General features: G+C 38.3%; 1 protein-coding gene across 4 annotated transcripts in view; it reads left to right on the forward strand.

The window, feature by feature from the left end:
* COG2 (component of oligomeric golgi complex 2) overlaps window positions 1-13,855 on the forward strand; it is a 32,072-nt gene extending 18,217 nt beyond the window's left edge. For 3 of the 4 annotated variants that reach the window (XM_055810516.1, XM_027789089.2, XM_027789093.2), the window contains 8 exons: window positions 616-677; window positions 1,962-2,113; window positions 3,542-3,742; window positions 4,581-4,653; window positions 5,835-5,977; window positions 8,327-8,466; window positions 11,634-11,814; window positions 13,402-13,855. In XM_055810516.1, coding sequence (XP_055666491.1) covers window positions 616-677; window positions 1,962-2,113; window positions 3,542-3,742; window positions 4,581-4,653; window positions 5,835-5,977; window positions 8,327-8,466; window positions 11,634-11,814; window positions 13,402-13,503 — 1,054 coding nt within the window. In that variant the 3' untranslated portion in view covers window positions 13,504-13,855. The other variant, XM_055810517.1, reaches the window with a different exon arrangement.
* Window positions 13,856-17,519: the final 3,664 nt, after the last annotated feature.

Raw genomic sequence — 17,519 nt, forward strand, 5'->3', positions numbered from 1 at the left:
GAAAAATATCACAGATTTTAATACTAACTTTGCTGTGATACCTAAAAAATTGAGGAGGCAGGATTCTTTTTACTTTGCTGATGGATGAATTTTTAAAAAAGGAGGTCAAGGTATCCTGTAAGGAGCTATTGATTTTTTAATCAGGTACAGATTTGTTTGCGGAACCTTATGGTGCTGTTCATTAACAAATATGTAGAAAGTGAAGCCTGCAGTGTCACATGACATATCTGAAGGTCAGCTAAAGCAAGCATGAGACACAGTGTTCACTTAGTTTACACACAGTAACAAAACAAAAAAATTTCTCTCAAAAAAGCTGAGGACTTGACACTCTGTGAGCTGTCATTTTGATAATGTTTACAACCGTGACTTTAATAATTTCCTGAAATATAAGCTTCATATCTGCCTGTAAAATGTCAAAGGTTCTCTTTCAAGTATTTGAATGTTGGTCTGATTTATTTCCCAATTCATGTTGGGCAAATATAACCCCACATTTAAAATCTGTGAATATGCATTGATAATGCATTGAAATAATATTGAAATAAACATTGAAAAGTGTTTAGGCATCAATTTAAACAGTTGTTGAATTGTAATATTCAAAACTTTTCTGTCTCTCAGATTCAGAGAAATAGCTGGAGCCTTAGAAGAAGCACTTTCAGACACATTAGAGGAGGCACCAGGTAAAATTTTATTGCAAAAAATAATTGCTCTATTGTGAAGGAATCAGGGGTGTAAGTAGTAGCGATTACTGTTTGTCTGTTGAGTATTTAGTAACATACATCCTGTTGTTTACAGGAGCTTTCTGTTTTCTGATGAACTGATTAAACAGTGTAATAGATTTTTTTAGAGCAGGCAATATGAGAGTACTGTTCAGTGTAAGTGACTTCACTTACCAAAACCGCCCTTTCTGGCACCAGCCATTAACATATTTGTGGAACTGTCCCTTCAGTACAAAAAGGAATGAAACTGGCATTTGGCATCCTCTTTTAAGTGGCAACCAAAAGGCTGTGCTGTGTTACTGAGGTATATTTTCCTTAATGGTTGTAGGACTATGTGGTAGTGAAAATGGCAATCTGTTGGCAGCATTTAGGCTTGCTATGGTTTGTAGTGTTTGTGTCTGCTCCAAAAACAAACACTTGATTTATGAGCAAATGAGGTGGTATGCACAGGAAGGATTAGAGTGGTAAGGAAAACCTGGTATATTCATTAGTGGTATGTTGTAATCAGAAAAACTTACTTCAGTTAACAGAGTAAATATTTATGAAGAAGGCAGCTAAAAGCAACGTAGAAGTGTGTGTCTGTATATATATATATATATATGCACACATGCTCTTTAAAGAGAGCAAGGAGAAAAAAATTCTAGTGGAGACAAAATGCATAAATCCTACGACTTCGAGCATTTGCCTGAAACTTGCTGATACGTTTCTTAGTTCTCTGCTTGTAAACTATAAAATGCTAATGCATGAAGTGCTTTAAAAGTATTTAGTTTAAATATGGATATCCCTACTGTGTTTAAAATAAATATTTCTAGCAGGTATCTCAGATACAACTGACAGGAGCAGTAGCTTAGTGCTAAGGAGTCAATGGCTGTTACGGCTGGCAAATGAGTCTAATAAAACTTCTTCGTAAGACAGGCAAAAATTATCCTGGAAATGTTATCTGCTGAAGCGGATTATTTAGACAAGCTGTTCCTACATTTGTTGCAGGCAGATTCTCATTTGTTCTCATTTGTGCTTTTGCCTGCACAGCTACAGCAAGACTTGGTGGAATTTGATATCTAAAGCAACGAGGAGCTTTTAAGAGTTTCAGACAATGCTTAATAAATCCTCTTTGCTATCTTTCTGATTGTGTCTCTTTGGAAGGCTTTTTTTTTTTTTTAAATCTCAGTTAATGCAATTACACTGATGTTACATTATTTAAAAATGTGCCTAGGAATATGACATTTGTTGTCTGATTGTTTCTAGCTGGCAGCTCATACTGTCTTTTGGCCACTCACATGGTCTGGATGAGTCTTGTGAAGTGCTGGTCAGATCAAATGTTTTTACCATTATTAGCACACCGTCTGTGGAAACTTAGCCTGCAGATTTTGGCACGCTACTCTGTGTTTGTTGGTGAGGTAAGAGCAGCATGCTTATGGTTTTGTTGGTTGGGTATGTCCACCAGTAAGAGACCTTTTGAAACAAAGTATGTGATGTCTTTTAAAGTGCTTTTTTTCTGAACTTAACATTCTTTAACAAGAACACTTTCAGGGGTTCGAGTTTGTTTTCTAAAGAGTATCACTGCGAAATATGTCACTAACGACACATACCAGTGCTGTTGTGGTATTGCTGTCTGCTGGTTGCCAAGGCTGTCTTTCCATGTATGTTTAAGGCTGCCTCTGCCACTGAAAGAAATCGCCACAATCTTGGTTTTGCTCTGTTTGTGTGTTTAGTTAGTTGATACAAGGAAGGAGGTTGTGAAGCTGAGCCAGGTGAAAACTAACCCTGCAAATAAAAAGGGGTACCTTAATCCAAATCAACTGCTCAGTGTTGAAACTGTAAAACTGGAAGTTTCCTGGGCAGCTAACTCCACATCAATGATTCCCTGCTTCCGAGCAGAGTTGTGCTTTGCTCTTCTGCTCCCTGCTCACAGGCATACAAGTTTGCCTCTGTTTCTTGTGTCATAGAAAGACAGCATGATAGAATAAGTGGGTTTTAAAGGGACTTGTGGAGGTCATCATGGTCCAATTCCTGCTCAAAACAGGGCCAGCTCAGGTAAGGTTGTGCAGAGCCTTTTCAAGTTGAATTTTGAGTATATCCAAAGATGACAATTGCATGCCTTTCTGGGAACCCTGGTCCGATGACTGACCGCTTCTTCCTCATATTTGGTCAGAATTTCCCTTGCTACAGTCCATGTCCATTGCCTCTTACTCTGTCACTGTACCTCAAGGAAAAGTCTGATTCCATCTTCTATACATGCCCCTTAAAGTAGTTGAAGACAGCTGTAAGATATCCCTTTATCCTTTTCTTAAGAATCAGTGACTCAGTTCTCTCAGGTTTATTGGCTCATGAAAATACTGATAAGTACCAACATTAAAACTCTGAGTTAATCAGAGTAGTTGAGTGAAGTGTGTGCCTGACAGCAGAGGGCTTGAAGAGATGTAGGAGAAAGGGGCTGTTTTACAGCAGTGAGTGGTTATGAATTTTATATTCCACGATACAAAAATAAACCGTGCTTCTGTGAAGCAGAAAATGATCACATTGTTGGTCTTGCACATTCCTCCAGAGCAGTAGTTCATTCGAACACCACACAGGTGAATACTGCTGTGGGACTGGACTGCCCTCTCCTGTAGTGACAGATTTCTCCAAATCATCCAACTCCTTAGTGTACCAAAAACTGTTTTAAAAATATCTTTTTTATAATGTAATTTAGGAATACTAATATCCCTTGGAAGTGTGGCATTCTGATGCTGAGAACCTACAAATCCTTTATATACTATTTCTGTTTGTCCAGCTTGAACTGCCTTCACTGTTGCTAGGGTTCACATCTCAGTTTGGTGTTTCAGGTTTCTGTAAGGCCAATTTCCAGTGAGAATACAAAGGAAAGCAAAAAATCTGTGCCAGCTGGTAGAAAGGAGTCTTCTGTAAGCCTCAGTCCTAGCAAGGACCAAGGAAATGGGTCTTCTCCAGAAAGTCAGCCATTGCCTTCTATATCTAGTACTCAGTTGGTATATCTTGCTGCAGATCTGGACAAACTCCAGGATCAGGTTTGTGCTTTTGACTATACTTACAAAAGAATCTTTGTTGATCTGTGTGCCTATATACCACTGTAGTCTGGTATCTTGTTAAGGACATTAAATTGTTTAAAATAATGTACCATCAAGCTATTTTTTTATCTTAAAAGCTAAATCTGGAGTAGTCTGATATAGAAAATATCACCTGAAATGAGTGGTCTACATTGTGCTTATTTGGAATGGCAGATTACAAAGAAACCACTTCAGGTATTTAAATTCTATCAGTAACTGCTGGACTTAACCCCTAAAATAATGTTTCTGCTCATTTTTGGTGCAAAGTGTCATTGTGCCAGAGTCTTACCTTTGCTAGTAAAATATCTGTTGCAGCTTGGAGTGTGGTACAATATTCAGCTTTAATATTATGTTCTTTTTAAAATGTTTACTGGTTTTAGTCTCTGAGGTTGGGAAAGGTTTTATCATCATGATTATACTTTTCTAGTGATCGAAAATCTTGGAAAGAGATGTATTAATTTTCTCTCAGTAGGGACGGCTTCTGTCATATCTTTTGTCAATAAAACTGAAATTTCTTGTTATTTGTGAAGTTGTAAGTTGCATCTGGGTTGATATTTTGTTAATTCTAAATTGTTTCCTCTGAGGACAATAGTAAGGTAGGGGATTTAGTGCGTAGGCCTTACTTAATTTCCATGAATATTGTATTCTTCTAGTACTGGTTTCCCAAAATTGCAGTAAAAATATAGAAAAGATTGAAGGTGTCTTCTGAAAGACTGGAAACTTACAGAATGTAGGAAAAGTAATTAAAATGTTTATAACATGACTGTATCTGTTTTGGTTTGTTGGGTTTTTTGTTCAGATTCCTGACATCTTAGAAATGATGAATCCAAAACTTGAAATGATCGGCTTCAAGAATGTATCTTGTATTGCAGGTAAAGCTAAGAGGTTAAATTCTGTCTTTCCCTTTTCTCCCAAATCCCCTCTGCCAACCATACAGAACCAGCTTTTACACACAGTTTCATCATTTACAATGAAAAATTTGAAATTACCAATATTTTTATTAATGAAGTTGTGCTTTAGGGTTTAAATTGTTAAATAGAAACTATTTTGAACTGACATGTTGAGTCTGGAAAATGATGAAAATTGAGTGAATCTAAAGTGCTTTGGGTTTTTGGTGCTTTTTTGTTGGGTTGTTTTTGTAGGGCGCTTTTAGACTAGAAGATTCATATGGTATCTTTAAACACCTACTTGGAAATGGAGAATAAGTAAGGAGGGGGGTTTCATTACCCAGTTGGAACAAAAATACTTTTCTAAAAAGACTTTTCTCTCCCTAGCCTGATCAATCATGTAAGGACGAGAGTTATCAAAGTTTCATAATTAAATACCTTAACTTCAGAGGACAGAAGCAATTAACTATTGGGGCTTTTTTTTTTCTGGTTTCTTGTTTGTTTCTTTGGTTGTTTTTTTAGGTTTTTTTGTATGATCATTCTTTATGTGAAACACAGAATCTGACTTTAATTTCGTGATTAAAGCCAGGCATGTAGCTGGGTGAGTGAGCTAGTCCCTGTCTTCAGCAGAACCAGAAGTTCTGCACTGTGAATTCCACTTAAATCTCTAAATCAGGATTATTGGTAGATGTCCAAGTCCATAAGAGAGGTGGGAGCTTGTGCATATCCCCCACTCAGTAGATGGTCTGTTGTCAGTTACAGCTTTGAGTTGAGCATGTTCCAGTCACTCCGTATGGAATTTAGGTACTGTCAGAAGGAATTTCACAACCACAGTTTCCTTAGTAGGTCAGAGCCTTTTGATTCAAGCCACTTGCTACACTGGTAATACTGAAAAAACTGTGAACCTTGAGAATGTTACTTTACCCCTTTTTTTTTTTTTTTTTCTTTCCTGTCCTCAGTTTTGTTTTTCTGGGTGAGGAACAGTTGTTGTTACTGGTGATGTTTTATAAATGGCTACTGTGTATTTATTTAGTAAGCATCCTGTATTTGACACCAGGAGCCATCAGGGGTAGTGAGTGAGATTGGGATGATGGGAGGGTCACATAATTTATGTTGTGATTGGGCAGGGTAGCTCACTTTAAACTTTAGCATTTTTACTTCAATAGGAGCCTTGGAAGACTCAAAGACTTCTTTATTGGCCTGCGTGCCTACTTTGAATAACAGGATTATCCAGGATCTCAGTGAGTCCTCCTTCACTTACCTGAAGAGTGCACTGGAAGTTCCAAGATTGTACAGGAGAACCAATAAGGTCAGTGCTGGTTGCAGATGAAGAAATAAATCTCAGAAAGGCCAGAATGTTAACTGGGCAGTACATGTATGAGTTTTTCAGGCCTGTCCGTATCTGCTTGACAGCCGAGAGCCCTATTAAATATCTTGAGATAACTTAGTGATTTACTGTTAACCTCATTGCAAAGGGAAAAATAAAATGGTGTTTTCACAATTTTAAGTAGGGTAACAATGATGAGAGCACAGGTTTGAGATAGAAGGAAGGGGAAGGAGTAGAACTGTTGATATGCAAAAGAAAAAGGGTTAATGAGAATAAATGCACTTTCCTCATGTCATAGCATACACCATAAGATGCAGTGCTGCTGAGTTGCAGACTTCTTTTGGGAGTATGACACTTCTGCCTGCTCTGGTAAGAAACTTCTTCCCAGTGAGCTAGTTGCTTGGATTTCATTAAAGAAGTATCTTGCACAGAAGGAACGAGATGAGAATGGCTAAAAAAAAAAAAGGGGGGTTGGGGAAAAAGAGTAATCTGTTGAGAAACTAATAAAAAGTAATGATAAATTACGGTGCCAAACCCAATTGTCTGATCTTGGCTTGTTCTGCTACTGCAACTTGCCTTTGCCAGTCTGTCTGCACTGTCGTGTTGGTGGTTAGCTTGGTGTCATTCAGATAGCAGAGAAAAAGTTGAGTAACAGGAACCACAGACTTCAGCGTTCTTACCTAATGTGAACACAGAAGGCAGGCTGCAATCGGCAAGGCCACAATTCTTTCCCATTTACCCCTCTCCCCTTGATCTTGGTTCCTGCTTGTTTGTGGGATGTTTTTGGTTGGGGCTGGGGGAAAGGGGTTGCCTTGGCTTACTAAAATCAAAAGCACTTTCCTGGCTATCTTGAAGAAACTGTGCTGCCACCAGCAGTGCTGTACTTTTTCAGTGGGTAAATGGGAAAAATTACGGCTGTTAAATCTACTTATTTCAAGGATATTACATTTTCTTTGGGTGCTAAACATTTAGGGTAGGCTGGAAGATAATTGGTTCCTAAGGGAGTAGTTTATTACTTCATTTATTCCTAGGTTTTCTCACTATTCTAGTTTTAAGGACATACTTACTCAGAAATTGTATTTAAAAACAAGAGACAACCTCAAGGCTAATAAATTAATCTATGTAGTGACTAGATTGTTCTGTATTTAAGAGAATATCTTTACCTGAAGTTAAGGAAAGAGTAGAACAAAGTATGTTAAGTCCAAGGAAGGTGGAAATTGCAGCAACCCTACAGTGCTTAGCTCAGTTATCTGAAAGCAAACTCTACATAGTGATTTAGTGGACTGCCATCATCTCTGTTATCTATGGAATTTTTAAGAGACGGTGAGCTAACTGTGCCTAAACAAAGACATAGGACCTGGCCACCTTCAAGTCATTCAAGTCGCTAGCTTGAGCTCTGTACTGCATGAGTGCGACTGCATTGCTCTCTTGGCCGTCAGCCTAACTGGCTTTATGTGGTGTGGAGCCTGAACTGATAAACAGCTGAGAGATGACTTGGGTGGAGAAGGTACATTATTATAGTCACATTCTGGCAGCTTTATTTTTACTGTGTTCTAATACTTTGCTTTTTCAGCAGAATTCTGAATTTGGTATGAGAATAGTCTTTGTAGGAATCAGGTTTGCTAAGACTCTTGCTTGCCAGGTTCTGAGATTTGGAACTCTTTAAGAGGTTGATGAGGTATTTCAAGTGTCAGACATTTATTATTTTTTTTTACCCTGGATGTGTTCTGGTGCTCTGCAATGCATGATGTTTCACCCAAGCTGTGTGTGGATCATCCCTGGAGAGATGAAGCATTCTGCAACCAAAACTGGTTGAGAAGAAGATAGTAAGGGGATAGTAGTTACCCCCAAAACATTCTTCTAGAAAATAACTGAGGGAGCAGGATGGTATAAGAACAGAAGGAGCAATGTCTTCAGTTTAGTGAAGTATAGTATGAAAAATAGGTATTTTAACAAAGATATAATAATCTGTTGTGGACACCGAGTCTGCTTAGCTTTCTCTGAAATCAGCATAAGCAGAAAGTGCATTCAGGATCATGCCCTCATAATAGGAGCGGCTGGCTGGCACGTGCATCTCTCAAAAAGCTTTGGTCATTTTGAACCTTGTTCTATATTATGTCACATTGTATGACACTAATGAATGATTTTGTGATGGTGTTTTTTCCTATGTCTGACCTATTTTTCATTGGTCTGTCATGAATGGAGTGTGTATCTGTTTGCTTGGGTGCAGGCTTAGCATTTTATGTATTCGGTGTAGTATTCGTTGTTGACGCTTTCAGTAAGTATATTACTGGTTCTTTTTCCCCACCTTGTTTCCCTGTCATCTACCAGGAGGTGCCAACTAAAGCTTCACCTTATGTTGACAGTGCTCTTAAGCCCTTCTACAGACTGCAGAATGAATACAAAGATGCATTGAAGCAGCCCATGATTCATCAATGGTTGGAAGGTGCCCTCTCTGAAAGCACGCAAAAGTAAGAGACCCATACAGAACATTCTTTGCATTAATTAAAACCTCCAGTGTCCATTGAATGGGCACAGGAAAAACCACTACGAATTAACACAAAAAGAAAACAAGAATATACCCCTCTTCTGGCAGGGTGTATTTCTTCAGATTTACTCAGGTGTTGTGTATTCAGCAGATGAAAAGCAGGGCAGGGAATCCAGAGACATGATTTCTGCTCAGATCTGTGCAAACCATGACATTATGGATAGGGCATTTGAAAAATTGTTTACCTCTAATAATGCAACAGTGAACTAAAAATTTGCGTTTTGTTTCAGAATTGACTTAAGACCTTAACGTCATGTTATTTTCAGTGAACAATGGTTGGATTTTCAAGAAACTTGAGTTCTGCTTCCCTTTGACTATTTTAATGTATGTAATGATTATCCAACTTCTAGTGCTTTAAAAAAAATCTTTGGTTTTTTTTTTTTAACTGCTGAAGAACTAATTGTTCACAGTTTAATAAGGCAGTTGTAAAGCAATAATTCTTTAGTAGATTTTGTTTCCTAGTTAGCATCTTGAAGAACTTACTGAGCATGAATGTCCATCTGCATTAAGTTCCTTAATGGGTTTTGCTTCTGTCTGTTTGTCTAGCTGTATTTTAAATTCATACTGCCATGGGATGTTGCATTCTGTGAGTTCAACCAGTTAAACTCTGCAACATGAGAGAGCAATACTTGGTTTTGTTAGGAAGTCCTGCCAGATAATTTCACTGGATATCCCTAACTTCTTGCATTGTGGACAATTTATTCCTTGTGCCAGCTATAATTTTTTTTTATCTCTGTAATCTTGCTTCAGTCTAAAGAGTCCTCTTAGACTGTTTTGGTGTTTCTTTCCTCTTCCCATCTTTATAGTAGCTTGTTGTTTTTCCTTGTCTGTTCTGGTGATAGATGGTATGATCGGAAGAGTCCATGCAGGTTAAAGTGTGATGCTGTGATTTCCATCTGTCCTTACATGGTTTTCCTATTAATTCTTAGCATATTGTTTTGTCTGTTGACTGCTGCTTGAGCAGTGGATTGACGTTTTCTGAGAATTAGCCACATAATACTGAGGCTTTAAACTGTAGTCAGAATATGAATTCTCTCCTGCCCTTTCCCTCTGTATCCTTCCCTGCTGCTCCGCTTCTGGCACCTCTCAGGTACTTGTTAATGCCCAATGCATGCATCTGCAGCACTTTGCACTCATGTACTTGGTTATACAGAATAAACTTGGAATTATAGGACCGTTTTGACACTGAAATACTCATCAACTGTCCTTAAAATTATTCTTAAGTATTTTGGACAGGGGTAGGCATAGATTGGTCTGGATTCCACTGCTCGCTTCCATTTTTCACAAAAACTTCTTCAAGGTTGGCGTATCTTATTTTAACCACTTACTAGTCCATAAAAACAAGCTTACTTTTAACCCACAGCAATTAGATTTGTTTAATTAACATTGCTGAAGGACTCCAAAGATTTCTGGACTGTCAAGTTGCATGCTTGTAGAGCTAAAACATCTTAGAATGATTTCTTGCCTGTCTGTCTACCTCTCTGTGTCTAGTAAGCCTTGCTTTTAAAGCTTCAGTAAAACTGGTGACACCACACAATGTAAGTAGCTGTTTTGTAGTTCCTTGGATCCAGCCAGAGCTTCCCCCTCCTCTGCCCCCTCCCTCCCCCCCCCAAAAAAAAGTTTCTCACTTTCTGTGTCACCGTTACCAAAACCCACTTAAGCGGTAGTGGTTACACACAGGTAAGATTGGCGAGTTCATTTTTTATTTCCTTAGACTGTTGTGTTGAATTCTGTTATCATGATTTATTGTTATGATTTTTATCAGTTTGTTTTAAAATGTCTTATCTTTAATGAACAAGAGGAGACAAACTGACTTTCTTAAATGGAGCAATATTGTAGTTTTTTTCATTGAGAGTGCAGATGTGAGTAATTAGTTTAATTTCCTGCTGTGACAGTATCTTCTTGCATCTATATGAGAAAAACAGAAAAGAGCATAAACTAGTTAAAAATCATGAAGGACTGAACTTGCTTCAGTGGCAGAAGAACTTTGAAGTACAGCAAAAGTAGTGAGTGGGACTAGGAAATACCAAAATCTGAAAAGAGAGCACAGTTGACTTTTACGAAGATACTTCTCGTAGAATGATTATCGTTAAACAGTTTCCATGGCACTGGCAAGCACTTTCTCTTTAGCCATTCCTATCTAATTATCCCTTAAAAAAGCTTGCCTGCTTTCTGTTGCCTCCCTGTTTAAAATTATCGGAAAGATTCTTTCAAGTTCCTTACAGTAGTAGTTTCATCACTGTCACAGAGAGGCTTTTTAAAATTTACAGATTTTAGCAAATTATAGAACATAGCTCAATCTGATCACTTACGGATCCTCTCATTTCCCATTGTTGCTCTATTTTCTTCTCTTAGCTGTTCTTAACAACTTGCTGTCCTGGGCATCTGTGAATGCCTATGGTATTATGCTCTTCCCATTTAGGCGTGGGATTTCAGCCCATAATGCTTTTTGAACTTCTGTTGATGAGTTGATTTGTTTACCTGGTTTGATTCTATGCTTGCTTTAATGTGGATCCCAGTATGTGGGAGGTGGTCTTTTATCCTGTTTATACCATTTCTAACTTGGCACTACTGTTCTTCTGACTTTTCCTGCTAGCTTCTCGAGGGCCCTGTTTAGATCAGGTTCTTCATTTTAGAAATAGACATTTCACACTGGTGTGCACTTCTATAACTTGTCTAAAACTATGTATTTTTTTTGTTTTGTCAGGCTGTTCTTGTCCTGTTTGTAAAAGGAATTCTACTTAATGCTCTGTTGATTGTAAATAGAGGCTGATTCAGGCCATTCAAAATTGAGCAGTTGCATTCTTTGGTCTCTATTGAGTTCAGATACCTGGAGCAGGTCAGAAATGTTGTGATGAGAAGGAGGCTTCAACACTGAATAGTTGGCGTCAGAATGACCTCTAGACCTAATGATGGGAAATACTGATTAATTGATAACGATGGAAACATAATTAGCTTCCTCACAAGGGAAACTACTTCTCCCAGCACTGTTCAGCATTTTTCTCAGGGACAGTGATGTACTGATGTGTATGAAGTAGGCTTTTGGTAAAAGTGTAGTATTTTTTCTTTCTCATTAATCTCTCAATTTAGGTATTATGAAACTGTATCTGATGTGCTAAGTTCTGTTAAGAAAATGGAGGAGAGCCTAAAAAGGTTGAAGCAAGCCAGAAGAACTGCGACTTCAAACCCTGTCGGTACAAATGGGGGCATGAGTGATGATGATAAAATCCGACTGCAGCTAGCCCTAGATGTTGAATATTTTGGAGAACAAGTAAGTTATCAGAAACAAATTTGCTTGCTTTTATTACTGGATTTGGAAGGGAGTGAGACAGAGGAGGAAAGGGAAGCTTAACTTTATTTTTTGGTCTTGAAAGCTTTGTTGATGTGGTTTTGGTATGGGGAGGGGGTTGCTTTGTTTTTTCACATCTGTATAAGGAAGGTGGCTCGAGACCCTGGTGATTGTAGATACTACTTGAGCAACGATGCGTGCTTTGTGTTTCTTACTATTTAAAATTCAAGTACGGCTTAGTGTTTAGAAGCACAAAGAGGAAACACTGTGTTTCAGAGGGCAGGGACCTTCCTTGTGTCCCATGGCCCTGTTTTTGTTTGCCACCTCTCTGGGTATTTCAGCCTTGATTTACTGTATAGTCAAGCGTCTGTTCCCTAGAGCTTTGAAGATGCTAGCTTTATTTGTTGTGCTGCATAACTGTAAGTTCCTTTTGGTGCCAAATATGAAATTTAAATAACAAAATGAATAAAATAAACTATTCCAGGAGAAGAGATATGTGCAGTAGCTACATCAAATTGTATAAGCGTACTGTTTTGTACTTATTTCTTTCTGAAAATTATGTATGTATATGAAAAAAAAATCTTCCAACGGCAAGTCCGTATCATTAGTTGCCAAGAAGTTGTCGTCAGTCGTGTTTATGAGCAGATGCTGTTGATGCATTGGAACAGGTAGATAAAGTCTGCCTGTGTGTAAGCAGATGTTTTTCTTGTAATCTGAGGCTTCCTACAAAGGAAGATTTGGGTGGAAGTATGGAAATCTTACTAACAAGAACTGTTATTTGGCAGTTTGTGGCTGGGGTTGGGCTTTTGTTCTTTTTATTTCTTAACATCACTGCAATGTGGATTTAAGCTGAACTGGTATAGATTATTCATCATTATGTAGGCGCTGTTTTGGTACATGTGAACATTACAAAGAGTTCCAACAGCAAACACCTTTTCAGAATCATTTTGTTAGGGTTTGATTTAGGTCCAGATTTTTCTTTTTCAGTGCATTCTTAGTTTTCTCGTGGTTGCATTTTTTTCTGATTGTCAGAGCAATCGATTTCCTCGGTAAGAAATGACTTGTAGCAACCTCCCTATTTGTAGAGTTGTTTTCATTCCCCAGGAAGTTCAAGGTTAGAACCATAGGGTCTTGCAGCCTCTTGAAATGCTTTCATCATCACACCGCTAGCTGTTGTTGGATGTGTTCATGTTTGTCTTTAAAGTTTTGCCGAGAAACCTCATTTGGGGTTTGAAAAAAATTCAGTTGAAATCAATGCCTTAAAAACAAACTTACAGCCAAGTTTCTCTTTCTGACTGTTTCACTGGAAAACTTCCAACTGGCTGTAGTTACTAGTTGCCTGGAAATGAATCTATATTTCCTACTACATTAACTGGAAAGACTAAACTGAGCAAAGTGGGATGCAGTATGTTGGGGTTTTTTTTATAATATTCACTATATGCAGATGTGTTTTTTTTGCCGCATGTCAATTCAGGACAAAACATATGGTTTGCTAGATGTTTTAAGTAGAATAATGAGTGAGGTTTTGATGTTTTAAAGAAAATAATTGTTTCTTTTGTGTCTTTTTAGATACGAAAGATGGGACTGGAAACAAGCAGCATAAAAAGCTTTTCAGCCCTTACAGAGCTGGTTCTAACTGCCAAGGATCAGGCTACAATGGAACAATCCTAGATATTTTTTTGAAAGCATGTGACTGAAGATAAACAATGGCCCTAAAAGAAAGAAAGATAATTTAATTCTTCTTTATTTTACCAAATAAGTAGCGATGAAGTGCTTCCTAATGTATCTTGAGCAACAAATCAGTGCATCTGTCAGGATAAGCTTGTGTCACCAAAGACTGAGAATTTACCATAGTTTTCCATTGTACGGAAAGCAATCAGAAGTTCTAAACTTTCTACTGTAGAATATAAGTAGAAGAAAATGTTTTTTTTATTTTTGTTGTACATCTTAAAATGCAGAAAAATGAACTTATATGATGAAAATAATAGGTAATAAATTGTCTTTCTAACTTTGATGTCCCATACATTTTTGAATTGAGTGTGTTCATTGATAGCTGTCAAAAGCTTTCAAAGGGACTTTATTCCAGCTCTTCTGGAATAAAGAAACTGCTCACAGAAATAGGAATCTGCTGTTTCTTGCTACTGGCCTTGCATTTACCTGCTTTCCCTTGACATGGGGTATGGTTAGCTCTTGTTTGGGTTTTGAATGTTTTCCTCTTGCTGATCTGGTTTTTTTATGGACCTGGTTGGTGAGAAGTGCTGCATTAAAAAAGCTCTTAAAGTAATTTAAAAAATAATTTCTAGTATCAGTATCTAACTTACTGTTACATTCAGGCTGCCTGTTTTCCTTCAAACTAGCTAGAATTTATTCAGAGTTGGCATATTTCTGATTTGTATCACATTGTTAGAATTCAGGGGAGTATTTTGCCTGAATACATACAGAATTCTTGTAACTTCAAACCCAGTTACTTGAGTACAAGGTGTATCTTTATATAGCGGGAGATTTGAAAGTGTTATTAGGCTTCTAAATGGTAGAGGGCTTAACAAAGAGCTCTCTTGAACCTAGAGTGATTTGCCTATTGACACTTCTCTTTTGTATCTAAGGGATGGGTAACAGTCTGGGGACCGTAGGAGGTGGATTTGAAGCTTTCAAATGAGAGAGTGCCCTGTGGGAGTGAAGGAAGGTTTTGTTTGTGGTTTTTAATTTGACTGTGGGGTGGGGTGGGCTTTTTTTAACCTGTGAAAGTTTAACACTGGAATTCTAGTTCATGTTTGTTACTTTAGGAAGAAATGGGTATTTTTAATTATTTAGAGAGCTTGGGTCTTAATGATGCAAATCTTCCAAAGATGATGCAAATCTTCCAAGTACTGAGAAATAACAGCATTTGTAGCACACGGCTGTTATGTAGCATTGAAGCTGTAGTGAGCAAACCTTTCACAGCATCAAGGCTTTTATTCTGCACTGTTGCAGAACTGACCATGTTTTAGTTGAGAAGACATGTGATCGCTGTGCTTTGCAAGCAATTAGGATGGAAGATTATAATAGCTTTTCTAAAACTAATTTTATGAAGGGGGGCAGTGGGAAAAGTGCTGCTGCTTAACATCAGGCTGATTCTTCTTGGATTCGATCTGAGTAATGGAGAGCAAGATTTGGCTTTTCTCATTTGCTTAGCATCTCTCCATTCACGGCAACATATCCAATGCAGAGAGCATCCAAGTTACTGCTGAAGAAAGAAACAGCAAAGTGAACCAACTTCCTGCACGTCAGATCTGTTTGTCTCATTCGGTGACATGGAGATCCTCAGCCAGCCAAGGGCTTAGGTACACACTAAAAATGAACGTAACTTACTCCTTATGAACAAGAAGTTTGTTGTCTGCGGCAGGGGGTTGAAATGAGATGAACTTGAAGGTCTCTTCCAACCCAAACCATTCTATGATTCTGTGATTCTGTTTTTCCAGGCTTCTAACTGATGAACCTAGAAAGCTTGGTCTTATCTCCCTGCACCTCTTAATTTGCTTTTATTAAGTCAGGAATAGAGACATCTTGCTGCCACTAGCTACTGTTGTTTTCAATGACGTTTTCTTATTCTAAAATGTATGTGTAAGTTGTGGTCTGAGGCTGAGAGTGTAGAACTGTAAATGTATTGTGCTAATTTTGGAAGGTGTGTGTGTATAAATTTAAATTACTGTAACAGCTGTCACAAAAGTAGCAGATTTTTGAGATCTGCGCATGCTAGTGATTGAAGATAGAACAGCTTTGTTTGTATCCTCCAGGGAAAAGGATGCGATCTGTGTACCAAACCAAAAAGGCATGAAAAGGTTACTTGCCCTTTTGTTGCCCGTGATTTCCCACATCTTCCTGCAATAACACTTCCCACTTGTCACCGTCAGCTTGCTGAGTGTACAGGCTGAATTCTGTTCTTTTCCACTGAAGACCAGCTTTAATTTCAAGGCAGGAAATAACATCGTATAGCAAATCAAAATTCCTGAATGGTCCTGTGATTGCTGTAAATGTCTGCATCACTGGTTTTATGTCAGTTCCCCATCTTTTGTTCACTTGAATCGCATTTAATTTTCTTTCAGTGGAATATGGCATTATTTAAAAAATTGTGTGATACCCGTGTTGAAAGAAGAGGTGTTAATTGGCTTTGTCTTTGGTAAAAAAAATTCTAGCATTTTCCAATACTGTGGATCAGTCAGGAGAAGAGGATCTACCATGTAAGTGTGTTCTGACAGAGGTGTCTTCTGCTACTAATTCCTGTTCCACAGATATTTTTTTTTTAAGTGCGCTGTACTTCATGACAGTAACGCAGATTTTCTGTCTTTTTCTTCTTCTGTAACTTCTAGAAAACTTGCTATGCCTTTCTAATTCTGGAATGAATTAGCTGGAAGAGCTTTTGTATAGTAGCATCAAGGAGGAAAAGAATAATGGCATGTTTTCCTCTAAAATGGTAATTGGATTCTCAAGTTTGTGAGTTATACCAGAAGTGGACGGGGCTGTTTTAACCTCGTCACCTGCAGATAACTGGCAATGTCTGTGTTTGGCCAGACCACTCAATACTGAATGACATTTACTCTTCTTTTTCCATCAGCAGTTGTATTTTCATGCTTGAACTGGAGCAAGCTGTCTAGATACGTACTTATTTTTTTTAAATTTACCCACGTAATTGTCAGCTATGCTCAGGGATGAACTATGTTGTCTTGATGAAACTTAAAAAGCCTGTCCTTGCCTTTGTTTTCCATTTCCAAATCTCCCACCTGTTAGAGCATGATTTTAGGTGTTTCTTTCACTAGACTGCTGAGCTGTAAACTGCAGCTCAGAGCTCAGTGTGTGAGTGATGCTTAGGATGTGCATCACTGTGTGCCTGGCAGAGGAATCTGGTGGAACTGAAGGACACCACTGCAGGAGAGTGAAGAGTACAAAATGTCAGAAGAATTTTAGTTGTAAAATTGATGTCGGAAACAAGTCTCAAGAGACTATACGTTGTTGGGGAAGTGGAGAGATTCAGTGTGTGTGTGTGATGTTTGTTTAGTTTTTGGTTGGTTTGGGTTTTTTACCATTTGAATATCCAGGTGCGTGGGTACAAGTACAGATAGCTTAACTTTTGGGTACTGTAGTGCTTGCTCCAGCACGTCTCTTCCCAGGCCTTGCTCTGACCAGTGTACTTCTAGTTCCTTGTCTCTGCCCTTTCTTCCTCCCTTTTCTTCTCCAGGGTGTCAGTGGAGAGGTGAGAGGTGCTTTCTTTTCTTTTCTGAAATGTGTTTGGTTTTGTGGATGCTAGATTTTGCTTGTTTGTTTTTCTGCCTGTATACCACTGGACAGTGTATGGAGTCCTCCAACAGCATGCAGCCCCCACCAGCGAATAATAGCATTTTGTCCCAGAACTCGCTGGCAGCATGGCTGGGGCTTCCTTTCATTGTCCTCCATCAACATAGAAATGGAACATTTTGTGGTCAGAAATTTTATTTGTGGCTGATGCTACCTTCTGCCTTTAATGAATAAATGGGTAACTTTAAAATTGGTACAAACACTTGGGAGCTGCCAGGCTTCATGCTTACAGCTATACCATTGGCTGTCTTGCATGAAAATTTGCAATTCACGGACTTAAAAAAAACATAAATCTGACTTGGAGCAAATTTCAGAAGCCAGAACAAGGGAGGCACTAATGGACGTAAACCCAACTGAAC

This window comes from Falco peregrinus, chromosome 7 (genome assembly GCF_023634155.1).
Source record: "Falco peregrinus isolate bFalPer1 chromosome 7, bFalPer1.pri, whole genome shotgun sequence".
Lineage (NCBI taxonomy): Eukaryota > Metazoa > Chordata > Aves > Falconiformes > Falconidae > Falco > Falco peregrinus.